This window comes from Vipera ursinii (assembly GCF_947247035.1).
Source record: "Vipera ursinii genome assembly, chromosome: 2".
Taxonomy (NCBI): Eukaryota; Metazoa; Chordata; class Lepidosauria; order Squamata; family Viperidae; genus Vipera; species Vipera ursinii.
The window spans coordinates 121,680,886-121,705,029 of record NC_139513.1 but is presented as its reverse complement, the minus strand read 5'-3'; the positions used below and the strand labels follow the sequence as shown (position 1 = coordinate 121,705,029).

The following is a 24,144-nucleotide window of genomic DNA, read 5'->3' as shown; positions in this document are numbered from 1 at the left end:
GTAGAGCAGACAATGCATGACTCCCAATCACAATAGCTAAAGTAAGATGAAGATTAGATATTACCATTTATTTGTTCTTCTCTTCGTTGGCTGCTAGTTCTGCTTGCTAAATTAGATTACTGTTGACAGAAGAGAGAGGGAGGGAGAGAGAGAGAGAGAGAGGCTCTTCTTTAATAAGGAAGCATGGGTGGGTGGGTGGGAGGAAACATGAATGTCAGTATAACCCCAACCAGCCATATTAATAGGCTTTTGCACCTCATCTTGTAGGTGATGCTGCTTGGAGATTCAGGTGTAGGGAAGACCTGCTTCCTCATCCAGTTCAAAGATGGAGCCTTCCTCTCTGGGACCTTCATAGCTACTGTCGGGATAGACTTCCGGGTGAGGCCACTATTAATGCTGGAGATAGTTTGCCACAGCAGAGAAGTGTGTTGGGAATCCTGCAGTAGACCTTTGAGCTAAGCACAACGCAGGCTGAAGAACATTACATGGATGCAAACATTTGTCTTGCCTGGTTTTGGTCTTTCAGTAGCTGGATCAGGAGTCGAGCACATGGAGACCCAGGGGCCTCGTCCTGTTCCTCTCTGCTGTGGTTGCAGTAAAAAAAGAAAACAAAAAAACCTCAATCCCAAATGGTCTCTTGTGCAATCTATCAACGGAACAGCTTGCCTCTCAAGAGCTGTGGGCGTTCCATCGCTGGAGGGTTCAAGAAATGATGGGACAACCATTTTCCGGGTTGTCTGTAAGGCAGGGGTCCCCAAACCCCCGGGCCATTTGGAACCAGGCTGTGGAAGTGGTGGGTGAGCATGTGCATGCAAGCGTGGTCCCACTTGCGCAAGCAGTGAGCAAGCAAGTGCCTGTATGAAGCTCCATTTGTGCGAGTGGCAGGCGTGCATGCCTGCCACTTGTGGAAATGGAGATGCGTGCACACGCTCGCCTGCCACTCGCACAAAAAATCCCCTCTCCCCACCCACCCTTGCCGGTTCGCAAAGCTGGAAAGATTGGGGACCACTGGTATAAGGGCTCCTGCCTTGGGCAGCGGTTGGAATAGAACACCTCCATGGTCTCATCCTGCCCGGTGAGTCCATCATTCTATCCTCTCTTCCTCCTTCATTTACACACACACACACACACACACTTTCAGAGCTGCTGGTAGTCCTAGAGGGAAAGTGTCTATCATCTTCTCTCGTAGAACTTCTGTAGTTTTGGGATGGAATGATTTTTTTCCTTGGATGACAGTTTGGGAAAGCCTCTCTCTCCCACAAACTGCAGTCCCAATCGTCACTATACAAGTCAGAAATCAGGCCTGTGAATTGCTTGTAGACATTTAACACTCTTATCACATGTGGCTGTCGGAGTTTGTGACTGGAGGTTATGTGTGATCAGGAACAGGACAGCAAGGGGACACGACTCATGCAAGGAATCAGGTTGGTTACTGTTCTCACTGAAAATTAATCCCTGTGTTGTTGTGCCCAAGTATCCGGGGAGAGAAAAGGAAAAACAGTGATGTCACATCATCACACAAATAATATGATTTATACGGGTCAGACTTTGTGTGCCTTACTCCAGAGCTCAAGAGATGTTATTTCATTTAGAACTGTAAATTGTAAATGGAAAATGACATTTTATTGGCACTATTGGATGGAAGTCAACGCTACAGGATTTTAAGTAGCTTTTTCAATATCTTTATTCAGATCCATAGCCATTAAACGTATGGAGGACTAATAAAAATTGCATTCACTGTTTTTTTATGCTGCTACTCTGTTATTAACTTCAACTTATGAGCAAGTAAGCTATTTTTCAGATGTTCCTTCCATTACTGAGTTAATTAATGGAGCACATCTGTTGCAGGATAGTTCTAGCCAATTGTTATTTTTGGGGTTTTAAAAAATCCAAAATTGGGTTATTTTCATGCCTTCTTACACCAGCATCCCCTCACTTTTGAGAATCCATTCATACGTAAAGCTTTTATTAAAAATTGTCCCTGTACTGTCTCAGCTCAGCTGTTCAAACCTTCCGAAGAATTCTTTGTTTCCAGACTTTTAAAACACTTGTATAATTGAACAGGAAGAACGATTAACAAGTCCTGGTGTACAATGTAAGAATCCTCCAGAGAATTCCTTTTGGTTTAAGGTCAGCATTTCCAGCAGGCTAATCTTGTAAAGTGTTAGAGAGACGTTTCCTGAGGATGGGCTACAACACAAATCCAAAAGTTCAGATGACTAAATCTCTGGTCCCGGTGACCAACCCAGATTGGATCCTGTCTTCATCTCTAGTAACTGTATGATGAAGCTTTTAAATTCTGGAAGAATGCTTTTGATTAAGTAAACTTTATAACAAAAAAAAGGATTGAAAACACTTTAAATGCAACTTGTTACATATTTTTGATGGTTAGAATTAAAAAAATAATAATATGAAGCAAGCATTAATTCTCTTCTTCTTGGCAGCTAAACCAATGATAGCTCAACACTGGAATTTTTTGGTCAAGCTCTTGGTTCAGAATGGTAACAGACAGAATAGTAAAGGAATGGTAACAGTCTGGTTAATTGTGTTTTAAAAGATCTCTAAAATATACTGTATGCATAACTTGGATAACTTTTTCCAAGGAATAGTATGCATTTCTTTGTTATGTGTGATAAATATAGTCAATTAAAATTATCTCAATTTGTAGGAAACATCATAAGCTCACAATGGAATGTCAGATATGTACTGTATATAGATAGGTAACATTTTTGTTTGATGAATTAAAGAGGAAAAATGTGGGTACTGAATTATGTTACAACTAGGTAATGTGGTACTGTATGTACTGTCTTTCTCATGCTTAGTTTTCTGAGACTAATCAAAACAACCTATTCATGATATTAACTATGTGGACAATCCTAGATTAAGCTGGCTTCCTCCAAATGGGTAAATTCTGGAATTCCCAGTTTATATGGCCAATGATAGCTCCAATTCATATGGAGAAGACTGTTGGGAAAGAGTAACTGGTCCTAGGAGACTGTTAATAATAGTTTAAGAAGAAGAATATAATAATTTGTAATATCAGGCACTGGGCATTTTGAAGCAAAGCAATAAATAATTTGAGGAGATGCCTCTAAGCTGGGGGTCCTCAACCTTGGCAACTTTAAGACTTATGCACTTCAACTCCCAGCTTTGTTGGCTGAGGAATTCTGGGAGTTAAAGTCCACAAGTCTTAAAGTTGCTGTCAGGGACAACCCCTTTTTTATATTCAATAGGCTTGAATTAAGCCAACCAAATTTATTTGCAAAAACTAAATGAAACAGTTCAAAACAGAGTTAAACAAATACAGACCGAGACTATATCAGAAGCTCTTCAAACGGTTGCCTTCAGCAACCAGCACCTCCCACACATTCCCCTTTTAAACAGCAGTCTCAAGGCGTGGCTTCTCATTGCCTTCTCCCGAGGTGCCTCATTGCTTTTCTTTGTTCACTTCTGCTAGTCTGCCTCCTGCTTCGAGTGTCCCTGAACAGAGCCAGCTGTGGATCGTCTTCTTCCAATCTTTCAGGCTCACACAGCTGGGTCTGAGGAGGAACAAGACGGGAAGGGCCAGGCTGAGAGCTCTGCGGTGCATCAGAACTTTCCTCTGCAACCAAAGGCTCTCCAAACCCCTCCTCCTCCTCCTCTTCAGAATTGTCCGACTCAGCTGCCGAAACCACAGGCTGACGCTGAATCACAACAGTTGCTAAGGTTGAGGACCCCTGCTCTAAGCTATCCTTCGTTGCACTCCAAAACAATGTTTTGGTTTTGGTTGTGCTGAACCGAATCAAACATTTCCGTATCATGTCAAATTCACATAGAGCACATTATTTTCCTTTCCTCCCGAAATTATATTAGGTAGCTATACTCTATGTGCATTATAGTAAGATGTGTGACAGCCTCTGAGGCTGTCCAGACAGAAGCATAAACCATGAGTAGCAATGCTAACTTTATTGTAGGGTTATAGAAACAGAATCTTGCAAGTTTGAAAGCATTTCTGCCCTTCTTTAATTTTATTTTCCCCAAAACTGGCGAGGGCCCCTTCTGATATACGGTAGTTCCCATGCCCCCCTTTCCTTTTGAGGACTAAGATATCTCTTGCATGACTATTGTCTAAGCTGTGGCTCTTCCTCCTGTTTCCCAAGCACACACACAGACACACACACTAAGTTTCTTAGCAACAGAAGTGTTTTTCCACTGCCTTCTTCCAGTATTTTTCCCACTTCACAGTGTAGCCTATAGAGTCTTCCTAATGGTCATTCTTGACTTGGCTTGGCTTAGCTTCTCAAGATCAGCCATGACTGGTACTGCTATCCTGCTGGGCCTTATGATGTTAGGATTCCCCCCTAACTCATCAACATGTTGCAGTCGTCTGCCATTCTCACAAAGGAAATATATGCAACCGTATACTAGCATCACCATGTCTTGTCTATTTAAGGATAAAGGTGCTTGCTCCATGCTTGCCTTGTAATCCTAAATGCCAGGAGAGGAAGGCAATGCAGGGAGAATTGATGGGCGAAAGATGGAGGCTTACTGTATTTCTTTCCTGCTTTTTTTTAAAATACCCTGTTCCATTTTTTTTCACCATAGTTGCTCCAGAATATAAAGAATGTGATACACAGAACCTTTTGTGTTCCTGGGCCTTCCGAAGCACTTCTCCTTGAATTGTGCTAAAGCAAAGTGGCTCCACGCTCGTGTGGAGACACCCGGGAGAGGTTTTTGAAACAGACACATGCAAACGATGGATCTGCTTCAACTGCTCTGAAAACCTTGCAAAGCTCATAGGTTAAAACAGTTAAAGAAAAGGAAATATTGGATGAATAATGAAGATAATGGTGATGATGAGCATTTGACACTTATATTCACCTTTATTTATGAGCATTTGTGTCCCAGGCCTTTTGGAACTCGAGAGAGATGTTGTGGGAATATCCCTTCATTTCATTTCCCAAACGATAACCTTATGTGCTGTAGTAGGCTGAGAGAAAGTGATGTGGTCCAAAATTCCTCAGTGGGTTCCATAATTGAACAATTCCCCTGGTCCTCCAGGGCCACATGTGTTATCTACTGTGTGCTGCAGTTATTCTAAATAACTTGTGGAGTCTTGGCCTCTATATTATAATCACTATCTCATTAGTATGGTTTGGGACAACAAAATCCCTTGAATACAGTAGTGAGAACTTACAAAGGAAGATGCATCTCCCTTGTCACTGTGTTATAGCTTAGTATTTTTACTGTGGATTTTGTAGCAAAAGACATTGCATACTTTGTCTAACTGACTCTTTTGTCTCTGTTTTTAGAACGATAACCATGTTGGTTTAGTGCAGCAAAAACCACTTTTGGCCCTATAAAGCCTTAAAAAAATGTAATTGTATAAACATTTACGCATCACATTCCACTGATCCGTGAATATTTATACATCTAAGTTGCCAGAAATGTAGTATCAAAAGTTGTGCTAATTTCTTTGTGGGATAAATGATGAAAAAAATTAACAGTGAAATTGTCCAGCACTTGATAATCTATAAAATATTATTTGCTATTAGTGCAGTCATCATTACTTCACTCCAGAGTTGACAAAATATATATGCGGAACAAATTTAAAGTATTTTAGTTGTACCAATAGTTACTGATAACCAGCTTAACAAGCATTGTGTTGGATGATAGGATTGCTTTGCATGCAATCCCAGTAAATATGATACCTCTGATCCCCAAATCACAGGCAAAGAGGAATGACTAAATATATAATATTTTGTAAGCAGATATGCTGCTTACAGTCTTGCCTAAAATCTCAGTACGCCAATTGTGCCAGCAATGTGCATGAAGCTTATTACCTTCTAACTATTAGCGATTGTCCCATTAAATTTTAAACTGGGAGTTATAGAAAATCATAAGAAAGGACCTTAGCTGCTTGTTTTCTCACAGGTGATCTTAACCCCCCCCTAAAGCTGAATATAGAGTTCCTCTTGTTAATTTGCTCTTTATATAAATGTGGGGTATTTTTTTTTCTTCTCACAGAATAAAGTGGTGACGGTGGATGGTGTAAAAGTGAAACTGCAGGTAGGTCTGCTCGATACACCAAAGTTGCATTTCCTGTGAAGTCCTCCAAGTAGGTAACGCTTGCTCCATTTTTTTTTCCTATTCTGAAAAAAGACTCCTATATATTCAGTTACTGTGAGACAAGCCGTTTTTCTCCCTTCAAGGCTTCAGCTATTACATTTCCGCTTGGCATGTGGAAGTAAAAGCCATAGATGTGGCTGACTTCCAAAGAGCTCCTGCTTTCCAACAAAGCATTCTCTGTATTGGCTTCTTGCTAATCCCATGTGGCAAAGTCAGCCCTGAATCCAAATTAAAATGGAAACAGGAAATCCGTGTCATCCAAGAGTCTTGAAGCTAATTGGTAGCTGTTCGCTCAGCACTTTTGGGGAAGAAAAAAAAAGTTTGCTACCGACTGATAGATGTACTCAAATTGTGTGAAAATTTTCCTATACAAGAAAGTGTTTTTACAGAGGTAATATGTATTATTTCATTTTACCTCATCTATAGTCTCTTCCTCATCATTCGGTTGATGTTTATCTTTCTTTTACCAGATAACCAACCTATTATTCATGAGATTTATTTAAGTATTTATTAGCATTATAGGATTGCCCAATACCAGAAGATTCTGGGGCAATGTACATCATTAAAAATAATGGAAATCAAATTAAGAACAATGTACTGCACATTTTTGGAACAAAACAACCAATGCAGAAATTCTTAAAAGCAGCTTATCAATCATCCTGTTCAAGGCTTGGGAAGTAAACAGGTTTTCAAAGGGTTTTTACATTTTTTAAAAAATAATTTTTAATGTTGACTTAATGTTTTTAAATGCTTGTTTTAGCTATATGTGCTGTTTTTACTTGATCATTTTATGCCACATTGTATGCCTCCCAGAATAGTTGCAAGATAGGCAAGTAACTTTTATCTGATTAATAAATAATAAAATAGGTTGGGCCATATGACTCTGGGGTTGGGGGAGGAAATGCTTTTCTAGGTTGCAGATGTGCAAAATAAATAAATAAAACCACCTGCTTCCTGAATCCCATCAGGGGATGTAATTTAATAGAAACTGGACCATCCAACTCTCTCTCTCTCTGTCTCTGTCTCTCTCTCTCTGTCTCTCTCTCTCTCTCTGTCTCTCTCTCTCTCTCTCTCCATCTCCCATCTCGCAGTTCAAGGTGACTCTGACCTTGAAACTATTGCAGATGGGTCACCACTTGAATAGCCATTGATGGTGACCAGCATCTTGAATTGCACCTGCAAGTTAACTGGCAGCACGTGAAGCCTGCAGAGCAGGGATGTGCAGCATTTCACATTCAGTTCCAAAAAAAGTGCTTCGGAGTTCACAGGGATACAAATGCAGCATCTGTCTACAAGTCTTCAGCCCAGTCATGTCTTTTTCTGTGAGACAGGGGCTATATTTGCATACCTGTAAGTTCTGAAACATTTTTTCCAAATTCAATTTAATTCAATGCATTGCATAGCCATAGTTGTATACGAACCGTTGGTATTGATGGTGTGGATCTGAGACTGTGAAATAAGTTATTTATTTGCACATTTCTGGATAAAAAAAATCCTATTGGATCTATGATATAATTGCATTCAAGTCTTTTACATTTGCATCGTCACTTCCATATGCTGAATTGACTTTTGTAAGTGCTACCATATAGTTCATTTTTATTCTCTTATTTGGAAGAACTATCTTGGTTCTAAACAGATATAATTCAGAGAACTATCCAAGAATATCATTTTGCACGTAGTGTCTGTGAATTTTACTTGCACTAATGTTTGTTTCACATCTGGGCCTCTCTAATGGAATACAATGAAGACTGTTTCCTTGGTTTTCTGTCTTTGCCTTATTGCAGATTTGGGACACGGCCGGTCAGGAAAGGTTCCGGAGTGTAACACACGCGTACTATCGTGACGCACAAGGTTGGTGCTCTAGAATGCTGCCTTCCTTCATCTCAGATTGAATCAGAGTTGGGGTGATAAACGGAGTAGATCTTTCATTGCTCAGATCTAATACCAAGTGATAAAGCCGTTGTTTGATATATTGTTCTATATTTTATATATAGTACAATCTATATTGTTCTATATATTAGCAGTGCGCAATATTTTGAGTTTGAAATGGCCTTTTGGAGTGTTCCAAGCTTAAAACAAAACATTTGTGTGAAGTAAGGTTTGTTAAGAACGAGAAGAAACCAACTCTGAATATTTCAATGGAACGCTTTAAGGGGATTATTTTGTATCAAGCTCAAAACAAAAAGAGGTTTTCTGTTTTGTCTGCATCCTACCATATTTACAACATAGCTCATGTCTTTCCCTTCATCTTTGTATCTTCCCAGAAATGCACGAGAATTGAAAACCGATGCATCTCATAGGCACTACATTGAGAATGGCTGGTACAGCTATGACTTGTGTATAATCAATGTTACATTTAAACCGCACAGTCTTCCATCAAACAGATATTTGTTGAGCAAGGGTGGGAAAGTGCCTGTGGATGGAGATTATCAACACATTTAGATAATCCAAGTTCAGGAGAGAGGGATTCATAGTTTGAATTGATCTGTGTGGCCCCATGTGTGCTTAATAGCTTGATAATTTTAGAAAATTACAAAATCATCGAACAACACATATTTCTCTTTCTTTTCCAGCTCTTCTCCTCCTTTATGACATCACCAACAAAGTCTCCTTTGACAGTATTCGGGTGGGTATTTCATGCCTACTGTTGATTCAAGATGGTCCTCCAGCCCTTGCTCACACAGGAGTCAAACAGCAAGCTAAAGTTGTAATCTGATTAGTAAACATATCCTGGTTTGAGGTGTTCTTGTGTCTCTGTCCAAATGCACTGGGCTGTACAGAAATCAGCAAAGAGACAAAAAGGATCACCTGCACTTGAAAAGCCAAGAATTTTAAAAGATGGGAATAAAGTATTTTCAATAACTCAGTACTGGCAGGAGGCGCAATGGCTCAGTGGTTAAACATGTTGGGCTAGTTGGCTGAAAAGCTGACAGCCCAAGTTCGAGACCCGAGCGCTGTGTGAGCGCCTGTTACTTGCCCTAGCTCCTGCCAACTTAGCAGTTCAGAAGCATGCAAATGTGACTAGATAAATAGGTACCACTTCAGTGGGAAGGTAACAATGTTCCATGCACTTCGGCATATAGTCATGCCAGACACATGACCATGGAAATGTCTTCAAATAGTGCTGGCTGCCTTGGCTAAGAAATGGAGATGAGCAGCGCCCCCTAGAGTCAGATAAAACTGGACAGTACTGATATAAACTTTACTTGGCATAGGAATATGTGTTATATCTCTGTGCTTTACACTTCACAAAAACATCCCTGCCCCAAAGAACTAGCAGACTGCAAGTTCTCAGGGGGGAGATGAAGAAGAAAAGGGAAAATCAGGCTAAATACAAGAAGAGGTATCCATATGTATTTCATATTATTTGCAATTGGTTGTCAGGAATATATAGGCACTTCCATATAGCTGCCACATTCCTGCTCCAAACCTTCAGAATAAATTTTGAAATACTTTGCAATTCTAATAGCCAGCATGCACAAAATGCTGAGCAGTCAAGAGCTGATGGCTAAGGAGATTACAGAAATGGGTGTCCGGATGGGACTCTGTTCCTGATCCTTGTCCTACTTTAGGCTGAATGATATTTTGGAAAATGGGTCTAGTTACTTGATAGGAGATCTGAGAAATGTCTGCCTCCTTGGTCAAGTAGACAGCTCTAAGGACAGCATGGAACTCTGGTACCTTAAGCTCTGTGGGGATTATGGGAGGTCTAGGAAATGGGTGTAATTTTAAAGTTTCTTCTAATTGGAAACTGCTCCCCAAGCCACAGCCCATCTGATGCAAAACTGGCTCAATTGCCAAAAGGGACCGTAGAGCACTGTCCTTCCAGGATCAATCCAAAACTGTGTGAGACTAAGAGGTCTTCCTTGGAACATCCTGAGGATTATTTGAGTTTCTTCTTATCAGAGCAAGAGGATTTGGCCTATCTCTTCCCTGCTTAAATGCTGAGAGCTCATGTAATTCAGTGGCTGGGTTCAGAAACTGCACTAAACCACGGATTGCTTAATTGTGCTACACTGAGCAAGCCACATATTTAATCAGGTTCACACAACACAGTAAGACATACAGGTGAAACTCAAAAAATTAGAATATCGTGCAAAAGTTCATTTATTTCAGTAATGCAATCTCAGTAAATTAGAATATTGTGAAAAGGTGCAATATTCTAGGCTCAAAGTGTCCCACTCTAATCAGCTAATTAAGCCATAACACCTGCAAAGGGTTCCTGAGCCTTTAAATGGTCTCTCAGTCTGGTTCAGTAGGAATCACAATCACAATCATGGGGAAGACTGTTGGAGACTTTCACAAGGAGTGGACTGAGGCTGGAGTCAGTGCATCAAGAGCCACCACACACAGATGGATCCTGGACATGGGCTTCAAATGTCGTATTTCTCTTGTCAAGCCGCTCCTGAACAACAAACAACGTCAGAAGCGTCTTACCTGGGCTAAAGAAAAACAGACCTGGTCTGTTGCTCAGTGGTCCAAAGTCCTCTTTTCTGATGAGAGCAACTTTTGCATCTCATTTAGAAACCAAGGACCCAGAGTCTGGAGGAAGAATGGAGAGGCACACACTGCAAGATGCTTGAAGTCCAGTGTGAAGTTTCCACAGTCTGTGTTGATTTGGGGAGCCATGTCATCTGCTGGTGTTGGTCAACACAGCCATCTACCAGGAGATTTTGGAGCACTTCATGCTTCCTTCCGCAGACGAGCTTTATGGGGATGCTGACTTCATTTTCCAGCAGGACTTGGCACCTGCCCACACTGCCAAAAGCACCAAAAACTGGTGCAATGACCGTGGGATTACTGTGCTTGATTGGGCAGCAAACTCGCCTGACCTGAACCCCATAGAGAATCTATGGGGCATTGCCAAGAGAAAGATGAGAGACATGAGACTGAACAATGCAGAAGAGCTGAAGGCCGCTATTGAAGCATCCTGGCCTTCCATAACACCTCAGCAGTGCCACAGGCTGATAGCTTCCATGCCACGCCGCGTTGAGGCAGTAATTGCTGCAAAAAGGGCCCAAATCAAGTACTGAGTACATATGCATGCTTATACTTTTCAGAGGTCCGATATTGTTCTATGTACACTCCTTGTTTTATTGATTGCATGTAATATTCTAATTTTCTGAGATTGTGGATTTGGGGTTTTCATGAGCTGTAAGCCATAATCATCACAATTATGACAAATCACGGCTTGAACTATCTTGCTTTGCATGTAATGAGTCTATCTCATATATTAGTTTCCCCTTTTAAGTTGCATTACTGAAATAAATGAACTTTTGCACGATATTCTAATTTTTCGAGTTTCACCTGTAAGCCGAGATTTACAAATCACAGTGGCTGAGCTGATAAAATTGCTGTGCGCTAAAGGCAAACAAGCAACAAGATGGCAGGACAGGATGAGTGAACTCAGTCAGGTCTTGATGTTTGGTATTTCTTCTCAGCTATGTTTCATCTCATCACATTCAACATTCCCTTGCAGGCTTGGCTCACAGAAATCCATGAATATGCCCAAAAGGATGTGGTTATCATGCTTCTAGGTAATAAGGTATGTAACTTTGGATGGGAAGATAAATTTGTGGCATCCTGCAGACACTTTCTAACTTTTTTGACCCTTAATAGTCTCCTTGTGAGAAATGTTTAATCATAGTGTGCTTTGCTTAATTGCCTGCTGTGATCAGCTCATAACCCAAGAGGGAAAAACTTGGATCTTTCTGGGGTTCTTGAACTACAAACCCAAGTCAGCAGAGTTAACTTGCAGTACAGCAACATTTGGAGAGTCATAAATTCCCCATCCCTTTTACAAAGGAATTTTTCATCCCACTTCTGCTTTATGGCTAGTGCATGAAGAGGCTTCCTACTCTTGGGGTTACATTATGAGTTTTCTTGGGACTGCTATTTATTTCTCAGTTGCTTTGCATGTTATAGTCTCCAACTTTTCAGTAGATCAGATGCAGTTTTCTAACCTTGCTGAGAATTATATTTATTTATAAATAAATATTATTTATATGCTTTCATGGCATTGTAAGCTACCCAGAGTGACTTTGGATAGAGAGATGGGCGGCATTTACTAAATAAATAAACAAGCAAACAATAGTTCTGCAGCAGATCTGTGCAGTCTTTCAACAAGGTGATTTGAATCCAGTCCTTGAAAGCTGCAAAGGAGTGGCTTGCTAGCTTAGCTCACCTGTTGGGAGGCTTCACAGGTGACATTTCCCTTGGAAGAGTTGCTGGAAATCAGCTTGTGGAATGATTTGCAGAGGCTTATTCCAAAGCATTAGCAGAAAATCAAAATGCATGAAATAACATTTCTAGAAGACATGGGATCAAAGCATTTTTTTTTCAACCAGTGGAGCCAAACAGGCATGAAATATTTTTATTTTTCATTTTTTTATTTTAATTCCATTTATATCCCGCCCTTCTCCGAAGACTCAGGGCGGCTTACAAGCTTAGCAGTAGCCTTCATTCTATGTATATGCCTGCTTATTAGGGCTTTCACACACACCCCAAGCGGCATTATTACAAAGTCAGCTTATTGCCCCCAACAATCTGGGTCCTCATTTTACCTACCTCGGAAGGATGGAAGGCTGAGTCAACTTTGAGCCTGGTGGGATGCGAACCTGCAATAATTGCAGGCAGCTGGTGTTACTTAAGGAGGCATTAGCCCACTGCTCCACCAAGGCTCTATAAATATAAGACTTGGGACATTTCTTTTTCTCAGACCAAATATATCCTAGATAATGCAGGATGACATTAGATTGTTTTCTGAGCAAGATGGTTCCCAAGAATAGTGGGACAGATAATAACACCAAAGCAGACTTGCCAACCCTTGGACTACTGAGAACATAGATGGGCACTTCAGGGAAGCAACAGTGCTTGTACTTTCCCAGGATTCCCTGGAGCCCCCTTTTTAAATGGGCTGCCAAGCCAACTAGGGTCATCAAATTCCTGCAAGCACCAGCTCAGCAAAGCATATTCCATTAAGGCACCCTTGTTTCATTCAAATGATGTGGTCCTCCAACTCTCCAAGGGCCAGTTTGGCCTAGGGATTAAGACACCGGGTTAGAAACCAAGAGATTGTGAATTCTACTCCTGCTTAGCTGTGAAGGGTAGCTGGGTGACTTTGGGGCCAGTCACTCTCTCTTGGTCCAACCCACTTCATAGGGCTGTTCTGGGGAAGGGAGGAGGAGGAGGAAATTGGATATGTTTGCCACCTTATTTGCAAAAATAATAAAGGTGAGATACAATCATACCAAGAAATAAATGAAAGTACTAAATTGACTTATGCACCTTTTCTATTGTTTTGAATTTTCACAGCTATATGAAAAGGTTTTTTGACCCCTATTATTCAACTGCACTCTGCCCTTGCTCCCCTTCCAGGAAATTGAAATTTTATGCCCATGAATGGGAAATAGAGCTTAGGCTTGGCTTATTTGAAAGAGGCTTAGCTGAATATATTTATACACTCATACACATACAAAAACACGTTGGCTTTCTGAGTGCTTTGATTTAAATCCATGAAGTCACCCAAACAAATGGCTTCTTTCCCATTTTTTCCCCCTTTAAAAGGAATGAGAGCTCCAGTTAGATGTACGACATAAGCCTTAATTACCTCATTCCATGAGACCCGGGGTCATTTCACACAACTCCTGCGTTGTGTCAGAGGGTCAATAAGTATCACATCATTTGCTCTCAAAAAGACAATGTGCAATTGTTGGTTTTAAAAATATCAACCATGGTTTATATAAGACAAAACTGGATATTTTTTTAAAATAAAAACTGCTAGCAGACCTCTCCCCCCCCCACCAGTCTACAGTCATTAGATGCTCAGAGGCCAGATGTGAGGGAGAAAGTGTTGGATCACCAGATACAGATCTCAGGCTTCACAGTCTGTAGGGCCCCCATATGCCGTTGGCATCATAGCTTTTTTATTATTATTATTATTTGCCAAACCACATTCCAAGAGACAGAGGATGATGCTGAGGAAGCAGCCCTTGTTCCTGACATAAAACAAAGGCGACGCAGGGCCATTCTGATGAAATCAACATGCTGAGCATCAGTGATGCTCTACTAGAGTGCCCAACTCTTCAGGAAAAGAAATAAAGGAGAAAAACATCCCTAGAGTTAGGTGAGGAAAGAATAAATTAGGGGAAAATAGTGTGCCGAGGCAAAGGCCAGATAGGGGGAGGTGGAGCACCCAGGCATTTTGCTGAGGAGTCATCTTTGGATTTGGGCACTCCATGGAGCGCAATAATGGTGAATATCTGTAGCTCAGGTGGAGGATGAGGGTGCAGGTTCATTCTTTGAGTTATAGGTTGGCTTTGTTACTGGGCTAGGTAACATATTCAGCAGAATTTAGGGGAAGTAAGTGTCGGTGTCCTGCTTTTAAGGGCTTCTGACCCATCATAAGACCCACCACAAGACCCTCACTTGATGTGACCCCATCACAAGACCCATCACAAAAACCCTCACCTGACATGACCCTCACTTGACAAGACTTCCCCATCACAAGACCTACTGACCACAGAAGCCCTTATAAGCAGAAGAACACCGACACTGACAGCCCCTAAACTCAGCTGAAGAAGTTACCTAGCCTGGTAACAAAACATTTGGAAACCAACCTCACAAGCTCAAGAGGCGAACCTCCACCCTCACTCCATGGAGTGTTTTTTCTCCCAGCATAAGAACAGATCTCACCATTGTTTCCACTGCCTTGTTTTCACTGATTAGAGCAGATATACTGGTACTATGTTTCTGCTCCTAGAAAAGCTAGCAAATAATGACTACATGGCAGGGGTGGCTATAAGCTATTTTGCCATCCGTCGGAATGGTTGTACCTGTAGGCTTATCAGATCCAGCAGGTCATCAAGAGACACAGAAATTACTAACTCCTTATTGCCACCTTGTGACCATCTGAAATTTTGCAGCCCATGTCTGATGGCTCTAGGTGCAATGACTGTTCTTCGGGGCATGATTTCAAAATGCAGTTTGAGAAACAGCCATCAATTCATGACATAGTTTAGATGAGACAGCATTGGGTGGCACATACTATAGGGTAGAATTATGCAACTCGTGGCCTTAAGTATAGAAAACAGAAAATAAACAAGGAAAAATTCTTTAATTGGGTCCAACATTTCATTAAAAAAAATCAATTGATTTTTGGGTGGTTGTGGTGGTGGTAATAATAATATTGAAGATAAGGTATGCAGGAAAATCCTTTGATGGGTTTTTGTAGCGTGCCTCTTTGCTGACCAAAGTGAGCCAGCAGGAGGCACTCTGAATCTGTAGCTTCATACCTCTGGAATTGCCCTGGAACCGTGAGACAATTTACGACACTCCCTTTCCCCGCCACCCCCATCCATCAGCCCTCAAAGCAGAGGCACCCACAGCTGAAAAGGCCAACAACTGACCAGCCTTGGAATATCAGAATGTGTCCAAGCCAAGCACCAGAAGATAAGTTCAATTCGGAAATAACATACTTTTTTTTGCCATACTGGAACAAGCAAGGTTCCATAACGGTGTCCACTGTTGCCACAGGAAGATCTGGGAGAAAAACATGTCAGGACTGATCCCGGAGCTCCTTTATGCTCCCAAATGTGGATGTCCCCCATCTCATGCCTTTCCTGTTGGCAGAAACCTTTGTGGTTATCTCTCCTTCCTCTCTGGCCTACAAATGTCTACGCTGCTTCAATGCTGCACAGGAAGGCCTAGTTTTCTGAATGGCTTAAAACCAAACCCAAGCCTAACCAAACCTTTATTTATTTAGAAATATATTGATAGCTTACTTTTCTTTCTCTCTGAGAATCAAGGCAATTTACAATGTAAAATTGAACAGCAAATGCAACTGAAAGCAGAACAATGGCATAACCAAAACATAACCTTCAAACTTTCAAAAAATAACAAAATAAAGGAAAGCATTAAAATCCTGGCAGAAGGTAGGCTTTCACTCTTCCTGAACACAAAATGATTTGGGAGTCATTTACCAGTGATAGAACCTACTATGCAGTAGATTGTTTTGCTTTTGCTTCATTGGCAATTTACCTCAGTTGTCAATTATTTATGCATAATTTATTGTTATAGATTGTTGTATGGTGTTTTTAGGGACACGGTGGCTCAGTGGGTTAGGATGCTGAGCTTGTCGAAGTTTGGCGGGTCGAATCCCGAGTGCCGCGTAACAGAGTGAGAGCCTGTTACTCGTCCCAGCTTCTGCCAACCTAGCAGTTCGAAAGCATGTAAAAGTGCAAGTAGAAAAATAGGGACCACTACGGTGGGAAGGTAACAGCATTCCATGCGCCTTTGGCATCTAGTCATGCCGGCCACATGACCATGAAGACGTCCTCGGACAAACGCTGGCTCTTCGGCTTTGAAACGGAGATGAGCACCGGACCCTAGAGTCGGAAACGACTAGCACGCGTGTGCGGGGGAACCTTTACCTTTATGGTGTTTTTATGTGCTGTTAGTTGCCCAGAGCGGCCATACAAATAGATAGATAGATAGATAGATAGATAGATAGATAGATAGATAGATAGATAGATAGATAGATAGATAGATGAAGCAGAGTGAGGCTAAGGTGGGTGTTTTAGGGGAGAACCTATCTTCTACCTAGGATATTTAAAAATGTTTATTTTGTCTCCATTTTTAATCCCCCCAGATAGAAAAACACTGCTAAGGCATCTCCTGATTATGCATGCTTCAGCTCTTCCCCACCCTTACTGTCTTTCTATCGGCAGGCTGACATGAGCAGTGAGCGAGTTATCAGAACAGAAGATGGGGAATCCTTAGCCAGGGTAAGTGAACAGGTCCAAGTGTGACTGTCTCACAGCATAGCTGGAGTAGTTGACCCAAGCTTTCTGTCTAATTTCAGAAAAAGCCATCTGTATTGGCAAGCATCTCCTCCCCTTAATGCAGAGCAGATAGCATCCTGAATTATCTTCTTAACTGAACCAAATCCACCTCCTCTTTGGGATTACAAATTTGTATATTTAAGTTTCCAGGGCTATTTTTAAGGTTCCAGCACAGGAACGTTAAAAAAGATTCATCAGGTTTGCTGGCAAGATGTTGCCACTTTTTCTGCTCTGTTTTCATTCCAGGAATATGGAGTGCCTTTCATGGAGACTAGTGCCAAGACTGGTATGAATGTGGAATTGGCATTTCTGGCCATTGCAAAGTGAGTAACAGGCTGCAATCCCTGGGATTATAACAGCATTGGGAGAAGATGTTGAGCCTTCTTGCTTTCATTTTATCAAGCCCTCCCCAGACTCAAAGGCTGATGCCTTAAGATGTTTTGGATAGTAAAATCCAGACCAGCTGGCCATCCTGGTGGGACTGGTAGGAATGAGCTTTCAAAACATCAGGAGAATTTGGGAAGGAGGGGAAACCCAAGAGAATTGGTTAAGAAAAGGCTATCTGAGGTGAGACCAAATAAGGCTCAGCTTTAAAAAATGTAAGGAATTCTCACAAGTATCCCATTATCAGATCCCATAATCCATAATTCAATCCCTTGGCAGAAGTGTTAAATGGGGCAACCAAAATTACATACCTTTGTGAAGTTTTCAGTGAGATTTCATCCATCTCCCTCTCTTAACACTTTTTTTTTTCTTGGATGGTTCACAAACATCTCACCAATATTTTTTTTTCTCCCCTTTTGCTGCCCACTTACGCAATTTGATGTGTTCTCTGGAACTCTTTGTAATCTTTGTGTTGAAACGAAACATCCAAGAAATGGTGTACTGTAGCTGGTTTTCGAGGTCACAGCAGACTGGGAAGGAGTTGGGAGTTGCATCTATTTCGGGGCAGAGGTGGGGGTAGACATTCACATGCTTACTCCCGAGTATTGTATTTTAAGAAAGATGAAATCTTCTCCTACCGTAGAAGTCCAGGAAAACATTTCTCTGGGAGGAAAGTTCCTTTTTTTTTTTTTTTGGAAATAACGTCTGAGCAGTGTTTTGACTCTTTCGTTTCCAGAGAGATCAAGCAGCGAGCTGTGAAGCAGCTGGATGAACCCAGGTTTCAAATCCATGACTACATTGAGTCGGAGAAGAGGCGCTCCAACTGCTGTACCTTTTTCTGAAGGAAGAAGACGCTAAGGTCTACCGCTGAAGAGACCAAGGAGCAGAGGGCTACACAGGAGATACAGGGAACGAATGAAATTTGGGGGAATCTACTCCAAAGACATTACTTTTTAGAGAATCCTGTACGTAAGAACTGTATATGTCTGTTCTTGGTTGCCACGTGTGGATGTGAAGGAAGAGTTAAGAATGCATGTGTGAAAGTATACAAAGGCAATCATGTTCTATAGTATTACTCAGGCCTATCCTTTGCTGGTAAGAGGAAAGGTATTGCCCACACCGAAGGAAATCAAGCTTTCTTTTGACTCCTACAGCCCTGCTCTTTGCCTTGTAGAAAGAGGGAGGGTTCACCGGGAAGGTCTCTCTTTCAAAGGCCACGGGAGACCTTTAGATAAAATAATTTAAAAAAGGTTAATTGAGTGTATTGCCCTAAAAAGCCATGGTTTGTAGGAATACTGAAACCAGCAGAAATATTCAGTAAAGTAAAAGCAGACAGATTTCCTTTGACCTCTGGCCTTTCCTGCTGCCCACACCCAAAGATCCTGCAAAGAGGGCCTTTTGCTTCTCCTCCCTTCCTCCCTTGGCTGAAGGAAAGGACTCCAGGGTCTAAGTTTGTCTTTTGTCCTGGCTGAAACGTCAAGAGAATGCTGCTGACTGGAGTTAGGTGGGGGCAGAGAGAGACCGCTATATTTTTTATGGCCATAAACAAAGGAAAGTGTTAGAAAGTTGACTGTGTTTTTCGGAAGGTGCAATAAAAGACCATTTGGGAAAAAGAAAAGCCAGCATGCTGGTGTAACAGGCCAGAAAGCTCTAGCATCTGCTCTTTGGATGAACAAGCCTGCTTCTGAGTTTGTTTCTTCAGAAAACAATCAGGATATACGTACGTGTATATATACGTGAAGTGGTGGCTCCTCTGAGTTTTGGGTCCCTTCTTACAAGCACATCTTGGGATTCTTCAGAAGTGAATCTTTCTATAATTATTATCAAGCACTCGATCCAAAAAGTTCTGGAGGGGGAAAATTTATGTTTGAAGTAGGCTCATTTCTTTTCACATAACCATGTTTTATAAGCACATGTCATTTTGAGCGGGCTGGATGTTTCTCCGTTGTTCCTCGTTCCAGAACACCCAATCACGTACATTCAAACCAACAGATGCAATCCAGGGAAAGCTGCGTGCCTTGGCAGCCTATAAATATATAAAGAAGCATGTCGTCCCCAGATGAGAAGACTGTCACGCTGGGTTGCAGTAGGATTTCTCCATAGTGAGTTGGCTCTGGGTGGGATTCAGTGATTCTTCTGCCCTTTCTCTACCTTGCTGCATCTCTTTCCATTGGGTTGGCAGGTTATTGCCAGACGTTGCCAACAGCTGTTCAAATAGTAGGGCAATCTCAACCAGATTAGTTTGCAGACTTCTTTCTAGGAGGGAGGAAGAAGTTGGGGTGCCCTTCCTCCAGCCAGTAAGGCAGAGAGGGCTAACATATAAACTGGTTGACTGCATTTAGATGCAAGGGAGAGGGGGGGGGAAATGATTGGGTGGGTGAGGCTAGGGCCCGGGAACAGTCTGTGATGATTCAGGAATGCTTTGATATTAGGCTGAGACAGCAAAGAGAAATATCCAAGACCAAATGCCAGGTTTTGTCTGCCCATGTTCAGATACACCACACCGTGCAATGCATTTCAACTTGAATTTTCCTCACAAATTTAACTCGTCACCTATCTCACAGCTGTTTTTTCTTCTCCCCTGCTTCTGGAAGTAAGCAGCTAGTGGAATGTGTCTAGATCAGAGTTCTCCAAACTTTTCAGCTTTGCAGACTAGTGGAGGGGGGGGAGGGGGATAGTTCCATGTGAGCGGTAGGCAAACATGCACGTGTGCACTTGCGCACAGCTCTGTTTGCATAAGTGGTGGGCATGGACACCCACCGCTCGCGCAAATGGAGTGCGTGCGCTCGCCTGCTGTTCACGCAAGTTGGGGATGAACAATGGCAAAATACGCGCTCACCCGCCACTTCTGCAGCCTGGTACCGAAGAGCTCAAGGCCCAGGGGTGGGCCATGGCCCAGGGTTGGGGACTCTGGTGTAGATTGATTGATCTTTGGAGATCTGGCATAGCACAGTGGCCTTTGGTTTCTTTTTAAACCTCCTTTTAAGTTTTTTTTTCTTTTTCTTTTTTCCTTTCTAAAGTTCCAAAACTTGAGGTTACTCTTACTTATCATTCCTAACACAATGTAAACACCCCCTCCCACTTCCTGGTTCCTTTAATCAGCATGGGTTAGGCAGGAGCTATCTGTAGCCAGCCATGCTCCTTATATGTTATATGAGGCAGGTGCAGGGAGCATTGTGGCAAGAAATGGAAGCCTTATCTGTGAAAGAGAGCTCTTCCTAGCACATATTTGTTGCCCTGGCAGCATGCAGAGTTTCTCAGAAAAAACAACAGCAAGAGTGCCAGGATTTAAGGGAGGGAAACAGACTCCAGCAAAACAGAGCATAGTTTCACATTGCCTGCACCTTTCCTGGGTGTCCAGCGCTGGGCTCTGGCAAATGCATGGTCTTTGCAGAACTTTGCACATGCCTAGGGACCTTGAGATCAAGAAAAGGAACAATGTTATGGGGAAAAGAATATCGCCACCATCACCACCACCACCATCATCATGATGTCCTTTCCTGGATCTGCTCATCCTTTTTTCTCCGATCAGAAATTCAGCTCTCTTCTTTAATGTGCGTGGAAAGGCACAAGTGCTTTTTCAGCTGTTTCCATGTTAAAATCATTAACAGACCTGCACAATTGTGACCCAATAAATGTAGGCTGTATAACAGAAATAGACAATTCTTTGTGTCCTCCGCACATTTGGAATTTTGTTTTTAAGAATCGGTTGCCTTGCTCAGATCCCGTTTGCAAAGTTACCGAGCTGATCTATACCTTTGCAGGCCTGAAGGTATTGTGGCAAATAAATGCTATGTTTGAAGCTGCATTGACGTTGCATTGTTTTGCAATGGCAGGGCTTTTTTCTTTTTTAAAAAAAAAAAGCATCCACCAAGTGGTAGCGTCCAACATGGTAGATGTCTTGGGTACCACTTGGTCTACTCCCTGCTCCAATTCAAAGAATCTCAGGTAGCAATGTTGGGTTAAGGCTGTTGCCTAAACCTTGGAGAAACTCTTACAGAATAGTAAGTATTATAGACCAGCACTTTCATTTCTGTACTATATATTTTCTGACAACTGGATAATATATCTTAAAATAAGCCTTATCCACTGTCTGCGCCTTAATTTGAGAATAATAAAAAGAGGAATTCTAGAAAGAAATATGATTACATGGTTAAGAATTACCTACAGATAAAGTCTTATTCCTTGTAAGTAGCTATAATGCTAATCATTATCTGAATGAGTAATAAATGGGTGTCGTGACAAATAAGATTGTATGGCCATACATTGGAACAGGAGAGACATGTAAGCTCCCTCCTTTGTTTTTGTTGTTAAATTTCCTTTCTGCACTGTTTGTATAACAAATCTTTCTGCCTGATTCACCAGCCATTAGAGGGATCAATTTTCCAAAGAATTAAAAGGGGAAGTGAAGAATGCGGATTAGAGCATTTTATTGTACAACAGATTCTTGGCAAAAAAAAGGTTGATCTGTACTTTGATGTCTTTGGCTTTGTTGTGAACTACTCTGAGGAAATCTGTTTTTGAAGGGCAGTTACAAATAAATTATAGATAATTCTATACAGCTTTATAATCCTAATATCCCCTATAAAATAAAGGAAATTAATTCTTACTTTGAAAAGGATTTATGTTCAGTTCATCAATTTGCTTGAAAGAAAGACCTTGATACATTTCTGCATTTGTTTTTTACAAAAACACTGCTGTCAAGATTTCTTTTGATGAAATACTCTTTAGATTTGGGATAAATTCTACTAGTCTCTGAATGTAAGTGCCGGACTTGAGAAACTTCCTCCCTCTCATGGTTGTAGAACACTACAGATAGTCTTCAAATTGCAGTCATTCATTTAGTGAAAATTAGAAATTACAACAGCACTGAAAAAAGTGATATGGCCAGTCCTTAACAACTGTAGCAGCATCCCCATGGTTACGTGATCAAAATTCAGGTACTTAAGCAGTAGACTGTACTTAACAACAATTGCAGCATTCCGGCGTCATGTGATCACCAACTGTGACACGTCTTCTGAGAAGCAAAGTCAATCAAGACGTTGGATTCGATTAACAATTGTGTGATTCACCTAACAACTGTAGTGATTCACTTAACTGTTGTAAAATTGGATGTGACTCACTTAACAACTGCCTTGCTTAGTAGAAATTAGAGTCCCACTTGTAGACTACTTGTATGAGACCAATGAAGATCGTATCCTCAAAGGAACACACAAAACATTTTTTTCAAGAGTTTTGTCTTATAGGGCTACAATATTCTGGGCAACCAGCAAATAGCAAACACAGAAAACTCTTAAATATTTCTTTCTTTGTGGAGGAGGTGTTTGCACCCCCTGGGAATGCAAGACGATATTCTAGGGCACAGGTCTGCAACCCATGGCTCCGGAGCCACATGCGGCTCTTTCAGCCATCTCCTGTGGCTCCCTGTCCTCTGCCATGTGCAGTCCAAAAAAAAAACTGGGACTAAAAAAGTTCAACCAATCAATTCAAATATGCAGGGTAGGTGCATATCTCGCCTTGGCTCCACTTTTCAGTCAAACTCTGTTCTGCACATGCGCGCATGTACGCACATGCACACACATTTTTTGCGGCTCCCAGTTTTTCCTTTTGTGAGGGAACCGGTTCTGAGTAGCTCTTTCACTGTTTCAGGTTACTGACCCCTGTTCTAAGGGGTGCGAAAATTTGGGTTTAGAAGTTTCAAATTTATAGCACATATATGCATAACCAGGTATTACTTTTGTAAGGGGTGCAAGAATATATCAGAAGTGTTCTAGGAGTGCGGGGTATAGTAAAGTTTGGGAACCGCTGTTCTAGAGGTAATTCAAATTTTTGTAGCCCAGATCTCTGGTAACTCTTCAAGCATTTTTTGCCAAGCAGAAATACCAAAAATACTGCAGCAATGTATAAATTCAACCCTTACTACCCGGCTGTTGATTAGTTTTAATGACAATGATATCATAGTAACTCATAAACAGTTTATTAAAAATTTGAATAAAATGTAAGTATTTGTTTCATCTGTTATGTGGATAGTTGAATACTGTACAGCAGGCATGTCAAACTCGCAACATCATGTGACGTCATGCAACGTATAGCGACTTTTTCCCCATTACCGGCAATGGGGTGGGCACGGTTTTGGGGTGATGCATCCGGCCCGTGGCAGTTTGACACGCCTGCTGTAGATATTACCTATTCAAACCAACTGAGAGGCTAAGTCCTCTTACTGTGACCTTCCTTAGCAATCAGGGATCTCATAAGAAGAGACATATGTCAAGAAGCAGCAAATTAGATTGGATACTAGTTATATGATAAAATGCAATAAGAATCTGAAGCAATGAGCTAACTCTGCATAAGCTTTAGCAGGAACTCACTTGGTGGACCTATGTTAAGTGCAGACAAAATTCCTCAAAGGTTAAGTCTTCTTCAAGTCAAACTTGATTCTTGGTGACTTCATGAACATGTCCTGTATTTTTCTTGACAATCCACACGTGGTTTGCCAACACTTTCATCTTTGACTTCCTAGGCTATTCCTGGATAGTTTTACATCCAAGACCTAGTCAGATTTGATCCTGGTAAGGTTTTCTGAGAACAGTCTATCTCACTTTTAGTGAAACACATAATCTCTCATGCATCTCTTTCTGAACAAGAAGAAACATGGTTTTTGATTTATAGGAAGGGTTTAAACAAAAAGGCCAAAAGGTCTTCCCTATTTCACCTTAGTCAATCTGATTTATATTCTCTGACCCAGGAGTTTAAATCATGCACCCTAATCCTAAGCATACTTATTCAGAAACATGTCACATTGGCTGTAGGG

General features: G+C 41.4%; 1 protein-coding gene across 2 annotated transcripts in view; it reads left to right on the top strand.

Moving 5' to 3' along the window:
- RAB37 (RAB37, member RAS oncogene family) overlaps positions 1-23,914 on the top strand; it is a gene marked incomplete at its 5' end in the record, with an annotated part of 32,265 nt that extends 8,351 nt beyond the window's left edge. The window contains 8 exons of one of the 2 annotated variants that reach the window (XM_083353148.1): positions 268-378; positions 6,007-6,048; positions 7,893-7,959; positions 8,682-8,734; positions 11,588-11,653; positions 16,836-16,892; positions 17,196-17,272; positions 18,070-23,914. In XM_083353148.1, the coding sequence (XP_083209274.1) occupies positions 268-378; positions 6,007-6,048; positions 7,893-7,959; positions 8,682-8,734; positions 11,588-11,653; positions 16,836-16,892; positions 17,196-17,272; positions 18,070-18,175 (579 nt within the window). In that variant the 3' untranslated portion in view covers positions 18,176-23,914. The remainder of the gene's footprint in view (positions 1-267; positions 379-6,006; positions 6,049-7,892; positions 7,960-8,681; positions 8,735-11,587; positions 11,654-16,835; positions 16,893-17,195; positions 17,273-18,069) is intronic. The other variant, XM_083353149.1, reaches the window with a different exon arrangement.
- Positions 23,915-24,144: the final 230 nt, after the last annotated feature.